General features: G+C 41.3%; 1 protein-coding gene across 10 annotated transcripts in view; it reads left to right on the top strand.

Annotated features, from left to right (window-relative positions):
• Nucleotides 1-16,175, top strand: part of NPR3 (natriuretic peptide receptor 3) — a 74,645-nt gene extending 58,470 nt beyond the window's left edge. For 5 of the 10 annotated variants that reach the window (XM_037001891.2, XM_073237413.1, XM_073237414.1 and 2 more), the window contains exons 4-8: nucleotides 82-217; nucleotides 5,734-5,828; nucleotides 7,605-7,740; nucleotides 9,233-9,320; nucleotides 10,339-11,240. In XM_037001891.2, the coding sequence (XP_036857786.2) occupies nucleotides 82-217; nucleotides 5,734-5,828; nucleotides 7,605-7,740; nucleotides 9,233-9,320; nucleotides 10,339-10,450 (567 nt within the window). In that variant the 3' untranslated portion in view covers nucleotides 10,451-11,240. Of the gene's footprint in view, nucleotides 1-81; nucleotides 218-5,733; nucleotides 5,829-7,604; nucleotides 7,741-9,232; nucleotides 9,321-10,338; nucleotides 11,241-13,735 lie in introns of those variants that run through there. The other 5 variants (XR_012131696.1, XR_012131695.1, XM_037001875.2 and 2 more) reach the window with 5 other exon arrangements.
• The last annotated feature ends 520 nt before the right edge of the window (nucleotides 16,176-16,695 follow it).

The raw sequence follows: 16,695 nt of genomic DNA, 5'->3' as shown, positions 1-16,695 counted from the left end.
TTAGCCATTTTGATTTGTTTGCGTTATTCCTGACTGTGAGCCATGGTGTTTGGGCTCACCCCACCGGGGTTTCCCTTCCAGGTTAACATGTTTGTTGAAGGATTCCACGACGCTATCCTCCTCTACGTTCTGGCTTTACACGAAGTACTCAGAGCTGGTTACAGCAAGAAGGACGGAGGGAAAATTATCCAGCAGACTTGGAACCGAACCTTCGAAGGTGAGGATTCGGTCTATAAGGCAATAATGCTCTGCACCTAATGAAGCTGCTTCTGTTTGTCTCTCTTAAAACTGTGGGCCTTGCTGGTATCTTGCTTTTCTCAGCTGTAAAGTAAGGATAATAAGTCAAGATCAACCCACCTACAGGCTTTTTGTGAAAATTAGATGAGTTAGAGCTTGAGAAAGGGCTCTGAAAGAGTCCCGTAGAAATAAGAAGTGCCTTGTCTCCTGGTTGTTAGGTCACAACTCTATGTGTTTTAAAATTAAACTATCGCAAGTCTCATTCACGACAAATAATCAGTTTGCAAAGAGTTCTGTGATCAGCTTTAACAGCAATAATCCCAGATATACATTCTTCTGTTCAAACCTGGTTGGTTTGAGGTGATGAGCAGGTCCTACTGAGCCCTCTGCTTTTTACTTTATTTTTAAAATAGTGAATATCAGCTGTGGCTTTCTTAAGAACAGAGAAGTATAAGAACAACAACAAAAAAGTCCATAATCTCATCTCTCAAGCAACCTCTGTTGACATTTAGACATTGTACAAGAATGAGCCTATTCTTGGCTGGAAAAATCTAAACAGTACAAAAATGTACAAGATGAAAAGTGAAAGTTTTCCTTCCCACTCTAGACCCCTCTCCCCAGTGTAATCACTATTAACAGTTTCCAGTGATTTGGCCTAAAAATATTTTGTGCCTTCTGCCAGCACATATGCATGTGTATATCTTATCTAAAAAATTTACACAAATGGAATCATACTACGAATGCCATTCTTCATCTTAGCTTTTTTACTTGCATGTCAAATAGAATTTTCCACACGAGCACTTATAGGTTCAGTGCATTTTTAAATGATAGTTCTTTATTTTTCCACCGTGTACAAGAAATCTTTAACCAGTCTCTTATTGATGAACATTTCAGTTGTTGCCAGTTTTTGCTTTTATGCAAAATGCTATCATGTGCATCTTACACATCTTGATGAATTTTGTGAGTACATCCAATAGGGGACATTCCAGGTCATGGGATATCTGGGTCCAAAAGTATGTTGGTGCCTTTTAAAGTGCATTAGATATCTCCAAAAAGCTTCCTTAAAGCTCTAGTAGTCTATATTCTTGCTAACAGTGTAGTTTCCTCTTATCTCACCAATACTCAAGAAAATGAACATGAGACTTACTATGAGAATTATCCAGCTGCTGGAGCCCTGCAGATAGCAATTTCATATTCATTCATTCACAAATAATCTTGAGTACCTACTATGTTCCAGGTATTGTTCAGAGTGCTGAGGATTCAGCAGTGAACTAAAGATGTTCCCTGCGATCAACTGAGCTTCCATGGTAGTGGTGGGATCTTGTGATAAACAAATAAACACAACATCTTAGGGGCTATAAAATAAAGCAGGGTAGGGAGATAAGAGAGAGAGGGTGGGGTGTGGTGGGATTGTGGACTTAGAGTGGTCAGGGAAGGTCTCTCTGATAGGTGGCAGTTGAGTAGAGACCCAAGGGAAGTGAAAGAAATTACATATATGTTTAGGAGAGAATATTCTAGAGAGAGCAGCAAGCAGAGAGACTCTGGAGTATCTTATCCTCTAAAAGCCTCCAGAAGACCAAGGCGGCCTGTGTGGCTCAGGTAGAGCCTGTGAGGGCCGGGTGATGAGAGCCAGCTGGAAAGGTAGTGGGGGCCAGACTGTGCAGCCCGGGAAGCGTCACTGAGGATGTTGGGTTCCACCCTGAGGAAGGTAGAAAGCCACGAGAGGCTTTCGAGGAACCTGATCTCTCTTGAGTCTTTAAAAGGGGTCTTATGGAGGCTATGTGGAAAATAAACTGTGGTAAGCTGATGGGCGTCATTGGAGGACCCCTGACAGAGTACAGATCGTAGGACCAGAGGTCCGGGCACCTGCCTCCTTCCCTCACTATGACCTCAGTCCTTTGGGCTTCTCTTCTGTGGATTAGTTGGTGAGAGATAAGGGCCCTGTCAGTTCCTCATCTTGCTAACTCCTCCTGTGAGCCCTTTAATGCACTGAGGCTATGCCTGTATTTTTAATCCAACTAATGAAATTTTTGAGTGTCAAGAACAAGAAATGATGAGTCCAAATTTAGGATATACATATATATTTTCAATTGGGACTCCTATCCATTCCACTGCCTCATCCTGTCCTTGGTTATTAGAAATGATAGGACAGTACAGAAGGATCAAGTCCTAGTTAGATAGTTTGGGCAGCAGCTATTGTGACAATTGGTGGATTTCATTTCTCCTTGGTGGTTTTAGTGAATGCCACATCTTTCTCAAAAGTAGAGTGTCATTTGCTTTATTTATTTATTATTAAGGTATGATTGATTTACAATCTTATGAAGGTTTCACATGAGTGACATTGTGGTTACAACATTCACCCATATTATTGAGTCCCCTCCACTGCAGTCATTGTCCATCAACGTAGTAAGAAGTGTCATCTGCTTTAACTTTAGACCAGTTATAGGACATTAACACACATGCCTCCAGAAGTGTTTTGTTCAACCTCTGACTGCTTCAGCTGAGGAACTGACTCCAATGGGATAATTCAGGGGGCATATTAGGACAGAGTCAAATTTCTCAGCAATGGATCCCCTACCCTAAAAATCTGGTGTGTGTGGACACAGCCTGGGTAGGCCCATGCCCCTTTCCTCCCTCTTCCTTATTGTGTGGTGTGGTCATTTGTTCTTGGTCTTCTGACGGAGGTTGTTAAGGGAAGGGCAGGTGCCCACAATGGCTGGAGTTCAGTTTTGTTTGAGAATATGGGTCAAATTTTCCCTAGGTCATCTTGATGCTTCCATTCTAAGGCCAGGTCTGTACAGGCAATATGCGATGAGCCCCCAAACAATCAACTATACAGTTCAGTATAAACTTAAAATTTCATGTGTCCAAATGTAAAGATAATTGAAGCAAAGGAAAGTTTTGAGCTCGAATTGTTTCGAGAGCCCATTTCATTTGCTAAACAATGATCAATCTAAGGGTTGCTTCCAAAAGAGCTCTAAGAAAAACCTTGACCTTCCAAAACTAAAAATGATTTTAATTTTAATGGTTCCTGAAAGTGACCAAGAAGTTGTCAAGAGAAAAATATTCTGGATGTTATTTGACAAATTTGGGTTTTATTACCGTGAAACCTATGATTAACTCTCAAGTCTTTCAATAAATGGCTTGGGAAGAAGCTGAATTTCCTTTCTGTGTGAGAGGTCAGGGTGATAAGGAAAATTGGACTGTGGCTCAAACTCTGAGGTCCTCTGCAGGCCAACAGAAATGAGGGTGGAACATCTCATTACTTATGTACAGGAAAATTCTACCGTCAGCCTGACAATCTCACCTTATGTACAGTACTCACAGGTGAAGTCTCACTTGCTAATCGGCCACCCTGAGGGTTCTCACCCCATTTCTTGGCAGAATTGTAATAGCTTAAAGTGTAATGAGGTCTTGGATTACTAGGGCCACCTTGTCTTATAAAATACTCTGCAAAACTCGTAGCAGAGTAGACTCATCATAGCACCTCTGAACAGAACAACTAGTTTTGAATAGCCAATATGGTTGGAGATAAAAATATTTTTTACAAATGACATTTATTACTTAAAAGTTGTATAGGCTGTCAAGGATATAAATTTTGAGATAGGTGTATCCTTTGTAACCAGTCTATATTAAGAAGACAAAAACATCAAGATGAGTAGTAACTCCATTCTATTTCCGTCAAAGTAGACCGAAGTCTGGAAAAAAATCAATGGGCCTTCAAACCACAACCCAAAGGACAGTAAACCCAAATACTTGCCATCTCCAAACCACACTAGAGGATGGAACTTTCCCTTGGGAACCCTTTTCCCAGACATTCATTTTACTTCTGGAGAGAAGGAAATCAATAGAAACACCAGTTAATAATTACACTGAACTCTATACCACAGTTTAAAAGGAAAGAAGACAAATAGCCTTATGTAATTAACATGTGGCTGACATATGCATTCTCTTACTTAGTTAATGGTAATTATAATATAGAGATATTTCATATCAATGATACACATTTGCTTTTATTGATCAGCTGCTCTAAGCCCCTTTGCTGGATGAAGCAAATTTAAATCCTTCCTGTGGGCACTCTGGGCTCTCCACGCCCTGGCCTTTCTGTTCCAGCTTTCCATCTCAGCGCTCCCTTCCATACATTTGAGCCTCTTCTCCAAACACTGTATTGTCCCTCTGGTTCCTCAGCTTCTGTGCCTTTGTAAAGACTGACAAGGCCAGCCTTTCTGCTTAGAATACTTCCACTCCCTCATGGCTGCTTGTCCAAATCGCAGACGTCACCAGTGTTCCTATAAAAGTTCTGCTCTTTTACTGAATCCTCCTTGAGTTTCCAACTTTATGCCCGCTCCTCTTCTGGGTGGTGTGGGCATGGTCAGATATCCTCTCCCAAATTACACTAGCAGCATTAGCGGAAATAACAATAGGAGAAAACAACGAACTTCTCTTCACTCTGGGTTGAAAGTGTTTTACTGGTTGTAGGTCCTTGGCAGTGTCTTGGGAGGGGGGCACTATTATGCCTCTGTTATAGGCCTGGACACCGAGGCTGAGTCCTTGCCCAAGGGCGCAGAGCTAGTAAATGTGAAAGCTGGAATTCAGATGCAAGCAGCTGGATTCTGGCGCCAACAAGCTAAATCCCTAGTCCAGGCAGCCCTTCTCTGTCTGATTTATCTCCGCCTCTGCTGCAGTGTTAAATTCAGCACCTAGTAATCACCCAGAAAGCATTTGGATAAACAGTGAATGATTTATTGTATCTGTATGAAAATGATGGATGGTAACTAAATTTATCATGGCAATCATTTCACAATATGTGTAAGTCTAGCCCTTATGCTGGTTTTTAAAAAACTCATACAGGAATGCATGTCAACTATATCTCAATAAAACTAGGAAAAGAAACCCCCAAAAAACGAAAAGAAAAAAACACAGATTGAAGGGACACAAGTGGGATGAAGAGCAGCCCTTCTTTAGCTCTTGGCTCTCGTGACCGGCGAAGCAGGCCCTCTGCCTGTGCATCAGAGGAGCCCCTTACATAGCACATGCCCCAGTCCTGGGCCTGGAATGAGTTTCCTTTCATAATGTTTGTCCAGTGATAATGTGGACCCATGACAGGGCTAGGGATGTACCTCTACTTCTCACTGTTTGCAATTTTGTTTTGTTTTGCTTTAAATTAATTTAAAAAATTAATTATTAATTCTGGGATAAGCATGCTGCTTTGCAGGATTAGCCTTAATAATTTTTTTAAACATAGTCCCCAAAGCAAGTCATTTATTTCTTTTTCTTTTCATTTTTAAAGTGGAGAAATGTTAAGAATTTAGGAATGCAGACACAGATGAAATTACAATGCCTTTACAAATGCCAACAAAAATGCTCAGAGTCTGATGAGATTCCCTGTGGCATGAGTTTGTTTAAAAAATCCTGTCAATTCATTTTCTTGTTTTGGTTGGCAGACAGAGGTATTTTAAGTAACCAACTTGGAGCTCTTCACATCTAACCCTCTAGGTATTGCCGGGCAGGTGTCCATAGATGCCAACGGAGACCGGTACGGGGATTATTCCGTGATCGCCATGACCGATGCAGAAGCGGGCACCCAGGAGGTAAGCAAACGAGACTCTGCTCAGCTGCTCCTTCTGCTTATTGAGGTTCCAAGGGATGCATTTGCCCTTGTGTCCATCCCCAGAGCAGTCTCCAAATCAAAATGAGCTGAGAACCCAGGAGTTTCTAAGTAGGGTGGGCTCCCTTCTGGCTGAGGGTATCAGGAAATGGTTCTGTGTTCATCCTCAATGGAGAAAGCCCACTTTGAAGTGGCCAGAAATCACACGTCAGTCCTGAGATAAAGGATGGGATCCTCAGATGAGAGAGGTGAAGTGAAACTATGTATTCATTTCCTGCCTAAAAATTTGAAAAAATGATTTTTTTGGTGAGGGGTGGGATACAAACTGGGCACCTGTTATTATTTCAAAAGATGATAGAATTTCAGAACAGCATTGTGAAGAGAAAAGAGTGCTCTGGACACAAAGATGAGTCTCTGACACCGGGGTGTGTGCTCTCTGCCTCAGTTTCCTCAGCTGTAGTATGGAAATCATAATATTTTCCTTGCTGATCTCACCTGATTATTATGAAACCTAAAAAAGTACCATATAAACTTTAAATGATATCAATAAAGATGATACAAACAAGCAGTCTTTCAGGTCAAATAATGCTGCTTTCTCTGTGCGTCTCTGATGGCTTTCACCCAGGGGTCATCTTCTCATAGCACTCTATGCGGCATAAGGACTTGATGTTTTTCTCTTAGTACACATATACCTGGCCTTTGTGGGAGGCACTGACTGCAGGACCCAGCACTTGTTAAATTTATGAAATGATTTTGTACCCTTGGAGTGGTCTGGTCTTATCTGTATTCTAGTCTCCCCCTCTGTAAAAAGTGGACAGTAATCATCTATTACAGAGTCACTGGGAGGCTGCAGGAGTCAATGTGTGTGATGCATGTGGTAAGTGCTCAGGACATGCAGTGATTGTTGTATTCTGGTGATTATCTAGAACTCTTTTTACTATGACATGAAAAAGCCCCTGAGAGCTTGCTGGTCCTCCTTCTGGGGAGAGGGGAGGAGAGGTCACAGGCCACTCAGGACAAGTGTGCTGGCACTCAGGCCACAGAGAGCTGGATACAGAGAGGCTGAGTGGGAAGGTCCTTCTCCATCAGGGGTTGGGTAGCTGATGAAATAGTCACTGAAGCAAGAAGCTGAGGGTGAACCTTGAATGGAGCCATAAAAGGATACTGATTTCTCAGGGGCCAGAGGAGCCAAGTGGAAAAGAGAGTTCAGCCTGGAAAAGGGGGCACAATTAGGGTAAACCCGCCAGAGAGGAGACTACCCCCAGAGTCAGGGATAACCTTCGAACCAGAGGAGGGTGCAACAGGAAGTGGCTAAAAGATATTCGCTAATGCTTTAATTTATGCCAAGCTAACTGGGTAATGAGAGGCTGTGGCCCTGCAGTATGCTTTAGCTGGGTATAAGATGGGCCCTGACCGCCTCTCACACTCCCTGAAAGTCACCTGGGCCTTACAGATGGCCACCATGTGAACTGCTCTGTGGCAGATGGAGGCCCTCTGGCTGAGCCAGGAAAAGCTGTGAGTTCTGAGCTGACTGTCTTCTGTGTAACTGCTTTCCCTGCCACGGGGAGCTGGAGTTCTCCCTATGCTATGCTAGTCTTAAGAGCACTATTGGCAACTGCAAATCTTGACTTGCAAAGTCCTTACAAAGAAACACACCATTTAGTCAGTGTGAACAACAGAGGATCCCACCCTGTGTCTCCTTTGGTAAGAGAAAAACTCTGACCTTTCGCTTTGTATATATCTTTTTGCCTTTATATAGGTTATTGGTGATTACTTTGGAAAAGAAGGTCGTTTTGAAATGCGGCCAAATGTCAAATATCCTTGGGGACCTTTAAAACTGAGAATAGATGAAACCAGAGTGGTGGAGCACACAAACAGCTCTCCTTGCAAATCATGTAAGTTTAGAGACTTAATTTGCTCTGTGTTTCATCTTTCATAGCAACAATATAATGCATGTTATCCAGGAGTTCATGTTCTCCAAATCCATCAGATGTCACTTTCTGATGTGGGAAATGCCAGCCATGGGCACAATTCACGAAATGGCAGCTGGTTTTCTTCAGAAGCTTCTAGGTCTTTCTTCCCTTACATCCCTTTCCAAAGTGGTGGAAGGTTTCTCCCTATTTTTACCTCTCTTCCTATAACCTCTAAGTATGTGAGGTTTCTACTTTTAGGAAAAATCAAAATATCAGATATTAAGTGTCTCTTACTTACGCATCTCTTGTACCAAGTCTTGTTTTGCTTTTTCAGTTTGTAGGTATCCTCCTACCCCTCAGGACCAATACATATCTTTATATATATCTTATAAATTGGCAAGTAAGTGTACAATGTTACTCATGAGCAGCTTTGTCTTAGCCATAGAAGCAAGTGAACATTCTTGTAAGCAGCTTATAAATAGGAAAATTATTGGAAGCTGTTGCTTTGGAGAGAGCCTTTTATGAGCTAGTGAGGGAGAACAAAATGGGTATTGACCTCTCAGGCCAATTGGTTACTTTAGGCTAACAAATGTATGCTCGTTATTTTGAGACCAGCTTTCAAACTGTGAGGTAATTATGTATATGCGAGAACTACAGGGAAGAGGAAGGAAGGCAGAAGTGTGTTAAGAACACAGTCTCTGGAGTTCTTGGGCCCAGCTTTGAAAGCCCACCCATGCCACTTACTGGTTTTATGACCCTGAGAGTGTTCTTTCACCTTCTTAAATCTTGGTTTTCCCACATGTGAAATGAAAGAAATGTACCCAATGCTCAGGTTTGTTTTGAAGGTTAAGTGAGATAGTGCATTAAAGGCTGTAACTAAACTTTTTATATAAAGCTGGCTTTTTGTCTTTTTTATATAATAACTGGGACACTGCTGAACTTGATTATTTCAAATTGTTCACATTTTCACAAAGCTATATAGGACATTTTGACATGAAGCTCTGGCTCTGGTGAGAGAACATCTAAAAACAGAACATTAACCCAATGAATTTTTCACCCAATCTTCCAGCACTTTGAAGTGTCACCATCCATCTGTGAAAAGGAGAAGTGCTGGAAGACAACTGGACAGACTTGTCCCATCATCTGTCCAGTTATCTTCTCCAACTATGAACTCAAAAGAGTGTGGATGCCTCCAAAAACTTCAGTTTCCACTGTTGCTCAAACCCTCCCTGAGCCTGCTTGATTCCCATTGTGCTCACTCTCTGCAGCAGGGAGTTCGTTTGCCTAGCATTTTCTTAAGTGCGTCTTAAGCTTTGTGCTTGGCAAAAAAAGAAAGTCCCCTAGTATATCTTTCTTAAAAAGAAAGGAAAATTTGACTCAAGTGAGAAACTGACAAACACCTTCCAGTGAATGAAACTTAAGGCATTTCTACTGTTCCTCAAAATGAACTCTGATTATCTGTTTCTTTTTCAAGCAGGTGGCCTAGAAGAATCGGCAGTGACAGGAATTGTTGTGGGGGCCTTATTAGGAGCTGGTTTGCTAATGGCCTTCTACTTTTTCAGGTGGGCTTCACTTCATAAAGTTTTAAAATTCATTCTCCGCTGTTGCTTGATCAGTTGCCTTCGCACATCCTCTCCTTCACTTGTCCACAGCTTGTTCTTACCTCCAAAGCATGATGGGTAAAAGAACTAAGCCATTCTTTTAGAACAGCCCTGGGTGTGGTAGTCAGTGGGTTGCAGAATGGGGACTGGGTCAGGGCTCCTGTTGCATCCCTCTGTAGGCCACTGAACCCCTGCCATCCTTTGATCACAGGTATTCTGACCCAAATTCCTGCCACCCATCAAATGCATAAGTGGAAAGGGAACCTGGTCAAAGGGGAGATCCATCTCCTCATTTTTAAGCTTTGTGCAATTCAGAAATAGGTGCCTGGGTTCAGCTTTTGAAGAGGAGGAGGGAGCTCGGAGTAGTCCATACACCCCAGGCTCATCTGTGCTCGGGACCTGGAGAACCCACATGCTTGGTGGCCACTGTGGTTGAGCACCAAGGCTTATAAAATCGTAATATTTATGTGTCATTCAAGATACTGATGGTTTCATCTCATGAGGGTGGGCCATTCCTTTGTATGTTTGGTGGTTGAATTTGTGGCTTTTTCTCAAGTCATTAGACCAAGATTTCTTCATTTCTGCATGGAAATAAAACTCTGGGTATATGTGGCTCTTTGTGGGAACAGTTGATCGCTGTCACAGTACACTGACTCTGATCTTTATCTCGGGCATATCCTGGGAGTCAGGGAGAGATTCTGTGTAGTAGAGACAAGCCTTTAACCCACAAGGCACCCAGGGAAGAAGGGGGAGACTTGTTCTATGGCATTTCAGAAAGCATGCCAATTTTCCTCCTTGAATAAGGGCATAATGCCTTGGGGCACACTACTTTAATCTCTGACCAGGGTTTCACATTCTGTCAGTCCTCATTTATCAGCACAAACCCAGATGTCCCTTGAGGGCATTCTTTGTAAGAGAAACCATAGTATTTTGTAGCCAAGTGAGGTTTTATTACTACATTCACTTTCCCTTTACCCAGGAAGAAATACAGAATAACCATTGAGAGACGAAGCCAGCAAGAAGAAAGTAACGTTGGAAAACATCGGGAGTTACGGGAAGATTCCATCAGATCCCATTTTTCGGTGGCTTAAAAGGAAACCTTTTCTTTTGGCCTGAGATTCTTTAAGGAGATAGATGGGATGAAAGACATCAATGGAACTGAAGGGGCGCTCTTAAAGAACCCATTCTTTTAAGCAGTTAGTCATTTCATTGTAAAATTTCTTTAGAAGCTCAGGAACTATTATTAATCACCATATGCCTCCCGGCCTTTCATCTCATGACAAACAAATATGAGAATATAATGTCACTCTGTGAAAGGGAGTATGTTTCAAGGGCATATGATTCAATTTATGTTTTGAAAATCAGATGTCTCCATATCTTGATGAAGTTTGGGGGCATTTCACACAAGGCTATAAAATACAGTTTTCTTAAATGAAATATTTTATAGCTAGAATAAAATCATCTTTACAAGTAGAATATTCTTGGAAAGAATTTAACACCCAAGAAGAGGAAAATGTAATGAAAAAAATCTCCCTGTTGGAAATACAGCGTTCCTTTCTCTACCGCTGGTGGACAGATTTGAGGTTGAGGACTGGTCTGTCCAAAGGTAAACATTAAGTCCTGACTCCATATCTTGAAAAAGGATTTTTTCCCTGTCTCCTTCTGTGTCTTCTAAAAGCTACTCTGGAAAGTTGTAACTATTAATGAGCTAAGAGGATTTACACAAGGAAAGCAAATCAAAAATGTTTCATTTTTTATTGTAAACACACCCCCCAATTTCACACTAACATTTGATTTTTAACTATTTTAATCTTGTATTTTGCCATTACAGAATGTGTCTATTTTTTCATTTTAAAGATTAAATTTCACTATATTTTAAAAGCATGTGTAAAGTGTGCAACAAACCAACAATAATGAAAGTTGCTTCTTTTTCTAGCTGTTTCCCTCTTCCGTTTGGCTATAGCCAACTGCTAACTGCTGCTTTAGTTACAGAGATCCAGAAATGTATTCAGATTACAGACTCTTTAGGAGTACATCAGTTTACCTGTTCTTTATGCAAGTTATTTTAGGGACAGACCCCTTCCAGTTCTGGCCAAATGATGAGCTTCAAAATCAAGGATGAAATGTACTGGAATTCAGTACGTTTTTATAAAAGGAGGCAGCCTTTTCCTCTCAATCACAACTTTATAATAGATAATTAGAACTTGACAGGAAGCACAGAAATGATAAACTTAAAAAATGCATACATGACATTTTACCAAAATTCACAGTGATGATTTTGGCTCAAAAAGAGGGAATCTAAATAGCTACTGTATTCCCTCTTAGTGGAGTCCACAGAGCTTTGTAGTCATCCATTCATAACCGGTGTAACAGTGGGTTGGGTGTGGATGCAAAGACTTTGTACAAAGCTGAATTAGTATTTACCGAATATGTACTTTGCACCCCATACCATGTGCATAGGTTTAAACTCAGGTCACCACTTTTGTTTGTAATGTATTGGAGAAAATAGTGAGGGAAGAGTGGGAAGTTGCTGGGTTAATGTACCATTGTTGAATTATGGATCTTTCTCAATAACATTTGGAGCATCTGGAAAAAAAGCTTTAAAAATTATCTTACTGTGTATAAAAGACAATGTAACGGGAGGAAGATAGGGGAGTTTGAGCACTTCCTCGGTGATGGAGGTTGCAGTAGTTCACACGGGTAATGGTGGAGGCAGGTGAGCGGAAGCTGTGTGCGCATGTTGGAAGGTGGCCGGAGTTCTCTCCCCTAGGGGAGTCTGCCTCTGTCACTCCTGCTCCAACCAGCCAAAGTGAACAGATTGTTTCTGTGTGAGGCACAATTTCCCTCTGTTGTTTTAAAAATGGGATTCAGGCAGCTGGAGAGCATGGTAAAAGAATGAACTATGATCAGCTGAAACAGCAATGTTGTAATTCTTCATGCTGGATGCAAAGGAAAAAGTTCTGAATTCAAAACAGGATGGAAAAAGAAGGCAGGAGAGGCAAGCTCAGAAATTCTAATGCAGAAAGAAAATTTGGGAAGGAAAATCTAGGAAACCGAAATGTTTCACAGCTTGAGTCCTCCATCTTATTTTCATTATGTCTCTCTCATATTTTTCAATGATGTTTTCAATATCTTTTAGAGATATTCATCTTCTATTATCTTGTGTTTGTAAAAATCATTTAAATTTCAAGCCCATGTTCTTATTACAGGTGGGAGTGGGGGGAGAATTACACTACCTGGTTGCAGTCTCTGGGTATAAACATTTCTAACCTGTCTAGAATTTACATAAAACCCATTAACTCTAATATTTTTACAGCCAATACTTTTATTTCTACTTAAGGTAGAGGAATAGTTGTAAACTTGATATTATAGCCCCAGATAAAATCATTAAAATAAATGAGATTGTAGTCTTTTAAGAATGGTAGAACAAATCGTGGGGATTCTTATAACGTGGATGCCAGTCTCTTTCAATCTTAAAGCAGTTCTAGGTTCTTAAGATTGATTGCTTATTTGCATGTTTGTTGTCCATTCTTTCTTCCTTGAATTCATCATATGAAATTACCAAAACTCCTTGAAATCTTCAAAACTCCATTAAGTTGGAAACCTTTGCTTAAAGTGTAAGTGTTTGGCCCAAGATTACCCTGGGTTAAGACCCCTGGAGACTATAATTTGAGATTTAAGTTCCTAGCTGCTAAACAGCGTCTTTGACAACTAGTCCTTCACATTCTGCCAGTAGTCACTTATCACACACAAACGTAAATTGGGCTTTAGTTCTTAAGTCATCCTGTAAGTTTTAACCCTGAAATCCAGAGTGTTCAGAGTTCAAAAGGGATATTTGATCAGTATTTTCTCCTCTGGCCAAACATAAGTGACACCGATACAGGTCAAAATGAATATATACATTTTATATACACTCATGGTGTTGGAAATAAGTAGAGATTTTTTGGTGATCATTGTTACCTTCTTAGATTGTTTTTCCTGGACTCAGAAATAGTAGCTTTCTCCAGATGATCTCTTCTATTCAGAAAGAACTTTCTGTATAGAGCTCATGTCTTCCCCCCAACTGACCACAGGTTCCACAAAGAAGTCCCTGTAAACATTGCATTGCTCAGAAGAACCATCAACTTGCCCTTTTCTGAACCATAGACTTGCTTCCATGGCTTTAAACTAGGTGTTTACATTGCAGAAGCCAGATTTAATGGAGGGAGGGGAGAAATGCATAGAAAGAGAGTGCTTCCTTTCTCCCCTTCCTTAAATTCTTTTGCTTTGGAAGGTTCAGTTCCTTTTCCCTGTTCACAGGCTTCTAGGATTGTTAACTTATTCAAGGCACCAGTGCCCTCTTTGCCCTTAATGTACCACTTTCTTTCTGATTTTAGGAGTGTAAGATATGCCTCTGGCAGTGAAATTAAGGCCATTGTATAGACCCCACACAGATGATCATAGGAATTCAGCAGGTAGGTTCCAGTGGCATCGCCACCTTCTTGTGAATACGTAAGGGACTGTTTAGAAACTGAAAAGAACACATACCTATGCTTCTCGGAACACAGAGAACTCAGACCCTGAGTGGGTGTAGTTAAAAAGCCTAAAGCCAGTCAAAATTAGGCTCCCTGATCGATGTTTCATGGGTTTTGTTTAGTTATGACCTGTTGGTCTGTGCTTCAGGAGGAAGCTGAAAATGAGCTGAATTTCTTCTTTGGTGGAGTAAAATGAAGCTGTCTAAAAACACAATATGTTTTGAGGACAGTGTGGAAGCATAGAGAACAAGGTGGTGCTGTTAGGAAGGCTCTGTTTCTTTTTCAGTTGATCTTTAGAACTGCAGAATAACCAGTAATTTAGTCCTCTTTAACAGCCAGAGTCAGACTCAGTAAAAAGCTTGGGACACACCCTGCAAGAATGGGGAGCCTGATCCTCCAAAACAAACAGAAGAGTAGTGTAGCAAGCTGCCACTGTCTTTACTACCGCACCCACCTCACCCCCACCTGCGCCCCAACCATCCCTCATGGCTACAGAGACACCTTCGCACCTTGCCGGTGCAGGTAGAAGCTTGTGAGTAGGACCTTCATATTCCTCAGAGGGAAAGAAGACAAAACCGTGCTGGCTATAAGAATGTAGCTGCTTTTTTGATCAGAACACTTACGGTAACTTGACCACACATGCCCCTGGGGCAGTTCAAGCCTGTGATGTGCATTTATTCCAGTCAGCCTGACTTTGGTTTTCCACAAGAAGATCTCTCGAATATCTATTGCAGGCACACTCCACAGCTAGACTCTAGGATTAAAATGCCTCTCAAAAGGTGCTGGATTGGAGTTCGTTCAAATTTTTCATTAACCACTAATGTTAATTTATACCAAAGGCAAAGCAGTTCTAAACCAGCTGATACTGTTAATGGCCATGTTTTAAGCTACGTCAAACACAGGGAAAGGGCTTCAATGGGAGCTGAGTCTCAGAAGTAAAAATCCGTATGTTATAATAGCTCTTTGATGTATAAAGTGTGGGATGATTCCTAGGGGAGAGATTTGAATGAGCAGAATTAAGTTAGCAAAAATTCTGTGTTGCTTGAGTTCACATGTTGAAAAGACCCAGATTGCTATGCACAAGGAATAAAGGGTCCTTTCACCAAGTGTAAGTCACAACATAGACTACCAAACTGTTTTTTATTTGCTAGGAGAACAAAGCTGTCATAGCACATAATAATTGGGCAGAGAATGTTGAGGAAGAGGAAAATTTGAATTTTGAAACAGGATCTCTTATTTAATAATCAGTGCCAAGGTTTGAAAAAGTTCAGTGTTTTGTGTCTTACTTACAAGGCAGCAATGAGATGCCCTCGACACCCTGGAGATGCTCTGAATTTGCAGACCTGGGAATCTGAGTCCTGGGAATCTGAGCTTTGCTCCCTGTGCACAGTGAATAACTGGAACCAGGAGCATGTGGAATAGATACTGTGGAGAATTACTTCTGCGGCCCTTGCCTTCTGGGCCACATCATTCATTGTTTATTTAAATACACGACTACCAAACGATACATGAATTTGGTAGAAAGGTAAAGTAAAAGCTGCACAAGCTATACAATTTATTATTCTAATGTAAGTAGAACTATCTGCATATAATGTGATTTAATTTATTGTTATTTTATGTAGAAAATGAGAATTAATGACTGTGGATATAACCCTTGTTTTGTATAATATATTCTGTTTCTGGTGCAAACAGGTCATTTAAACTATCTACTTCATTTGGTGTTTGGATATAAATGTGTATGTGTTCTTGTAAATGTTTCTATTAAGCAAGAATGCCACATGCTCACAGTGTAACAATGTGTTCTCATTAAAAATACATCCCACAGAAACCTTTTCCTGTTTATAATTCAGCCAACATACACTGCACATACCCATATAATCTGAGGACTTTCTGTTCTCCTAGGACGAGTTTAAGTAAAAGATTAATTAGTGGATGTGATGCATTTGTACTGCTGGAATGGTACCCATGAAAGAACTCTGCCCAGCAAAGGAATATTTGCAGAAATAGGAAAAGGATGTATTATTAACATGAGTTGAGGCAGGTAAGGGAAGAAATCTTCAGTAACTAATATAACCTTGAGTACAGCTTGAGAACACCACATAGTTACACAGTTGGCCTTACTGATTCATATTATGACGTCCTTTGCCCACTTCAAAGAGGTCCTAAGTTGGTTTGTCATTCCAAAGAGCTGCTCAGGTTCTGGCATACCCAGCAGGCTAACCAGCCCGAAGCATCTTCAGTTGTCTCAGAGTTGTAAAAATGCATAGTGAGGTCCCCTGGCAATACCGCACATGCCACTCACACTGGGTGCCTGTGTCCAAGAAGATTCCGCAGTGGGATGCTGATTCAGGGCTTGGAGGTGGAGTGGTGGTGAGGGGATGGGGGTTGGGGGCACGGCAGGGAGGAAGGGTGGGGCCAGGAAGCCTCTGGGAAACATGGGGTGTCTTAGTCCACTTGGGCTGCTGTAACAAAATACAGCAGCCTGGGGGCTTAGACAGCAGACATCTATCACAGTGATGGAGGCTGGAAGTCCCAGATCAAGGTGCCAGCCCATTTGGTTCCTGGTGAGGGCCTTCTCCCTGGCTGGTAGACAAATGCTTATGCAGCAACTCAAAAATTGCAGCTTTTTTTCCCATTTCAAGATAAGGATGCAGAGGGAGATAGAGATGGGGAAGGGAGGGAGAGAGGAAGGGGCTCTCTGGTGTCTCTTCTTATAAGGACACTGATCCTATCAGGTCAGGGCCCGGGCTTTATGACCTCATTTAACCTTAATTATTTCTTTAGAAGCTCATCTCCAAATATAGCTACACGGAGTGTTTGGA

This window comes from Manis javanica, chromosome 1 (genome assembly GCF_040802235.1).
Source record: "Manis javanica isolate MJ-LG chromosome 1, MJ_LKY, whole genome shotgun sequence".
NCBI classification, from domain to species: Eukaryota; Metazoa; Chordata; class Mammalia; order Pholidota; family Manidae; genus Manis; species Manis javanica.
Note: the sequence above shows the minus strand (reverse complement) of the source record. Positions and strands in the feature narration are given on the sequence as shown.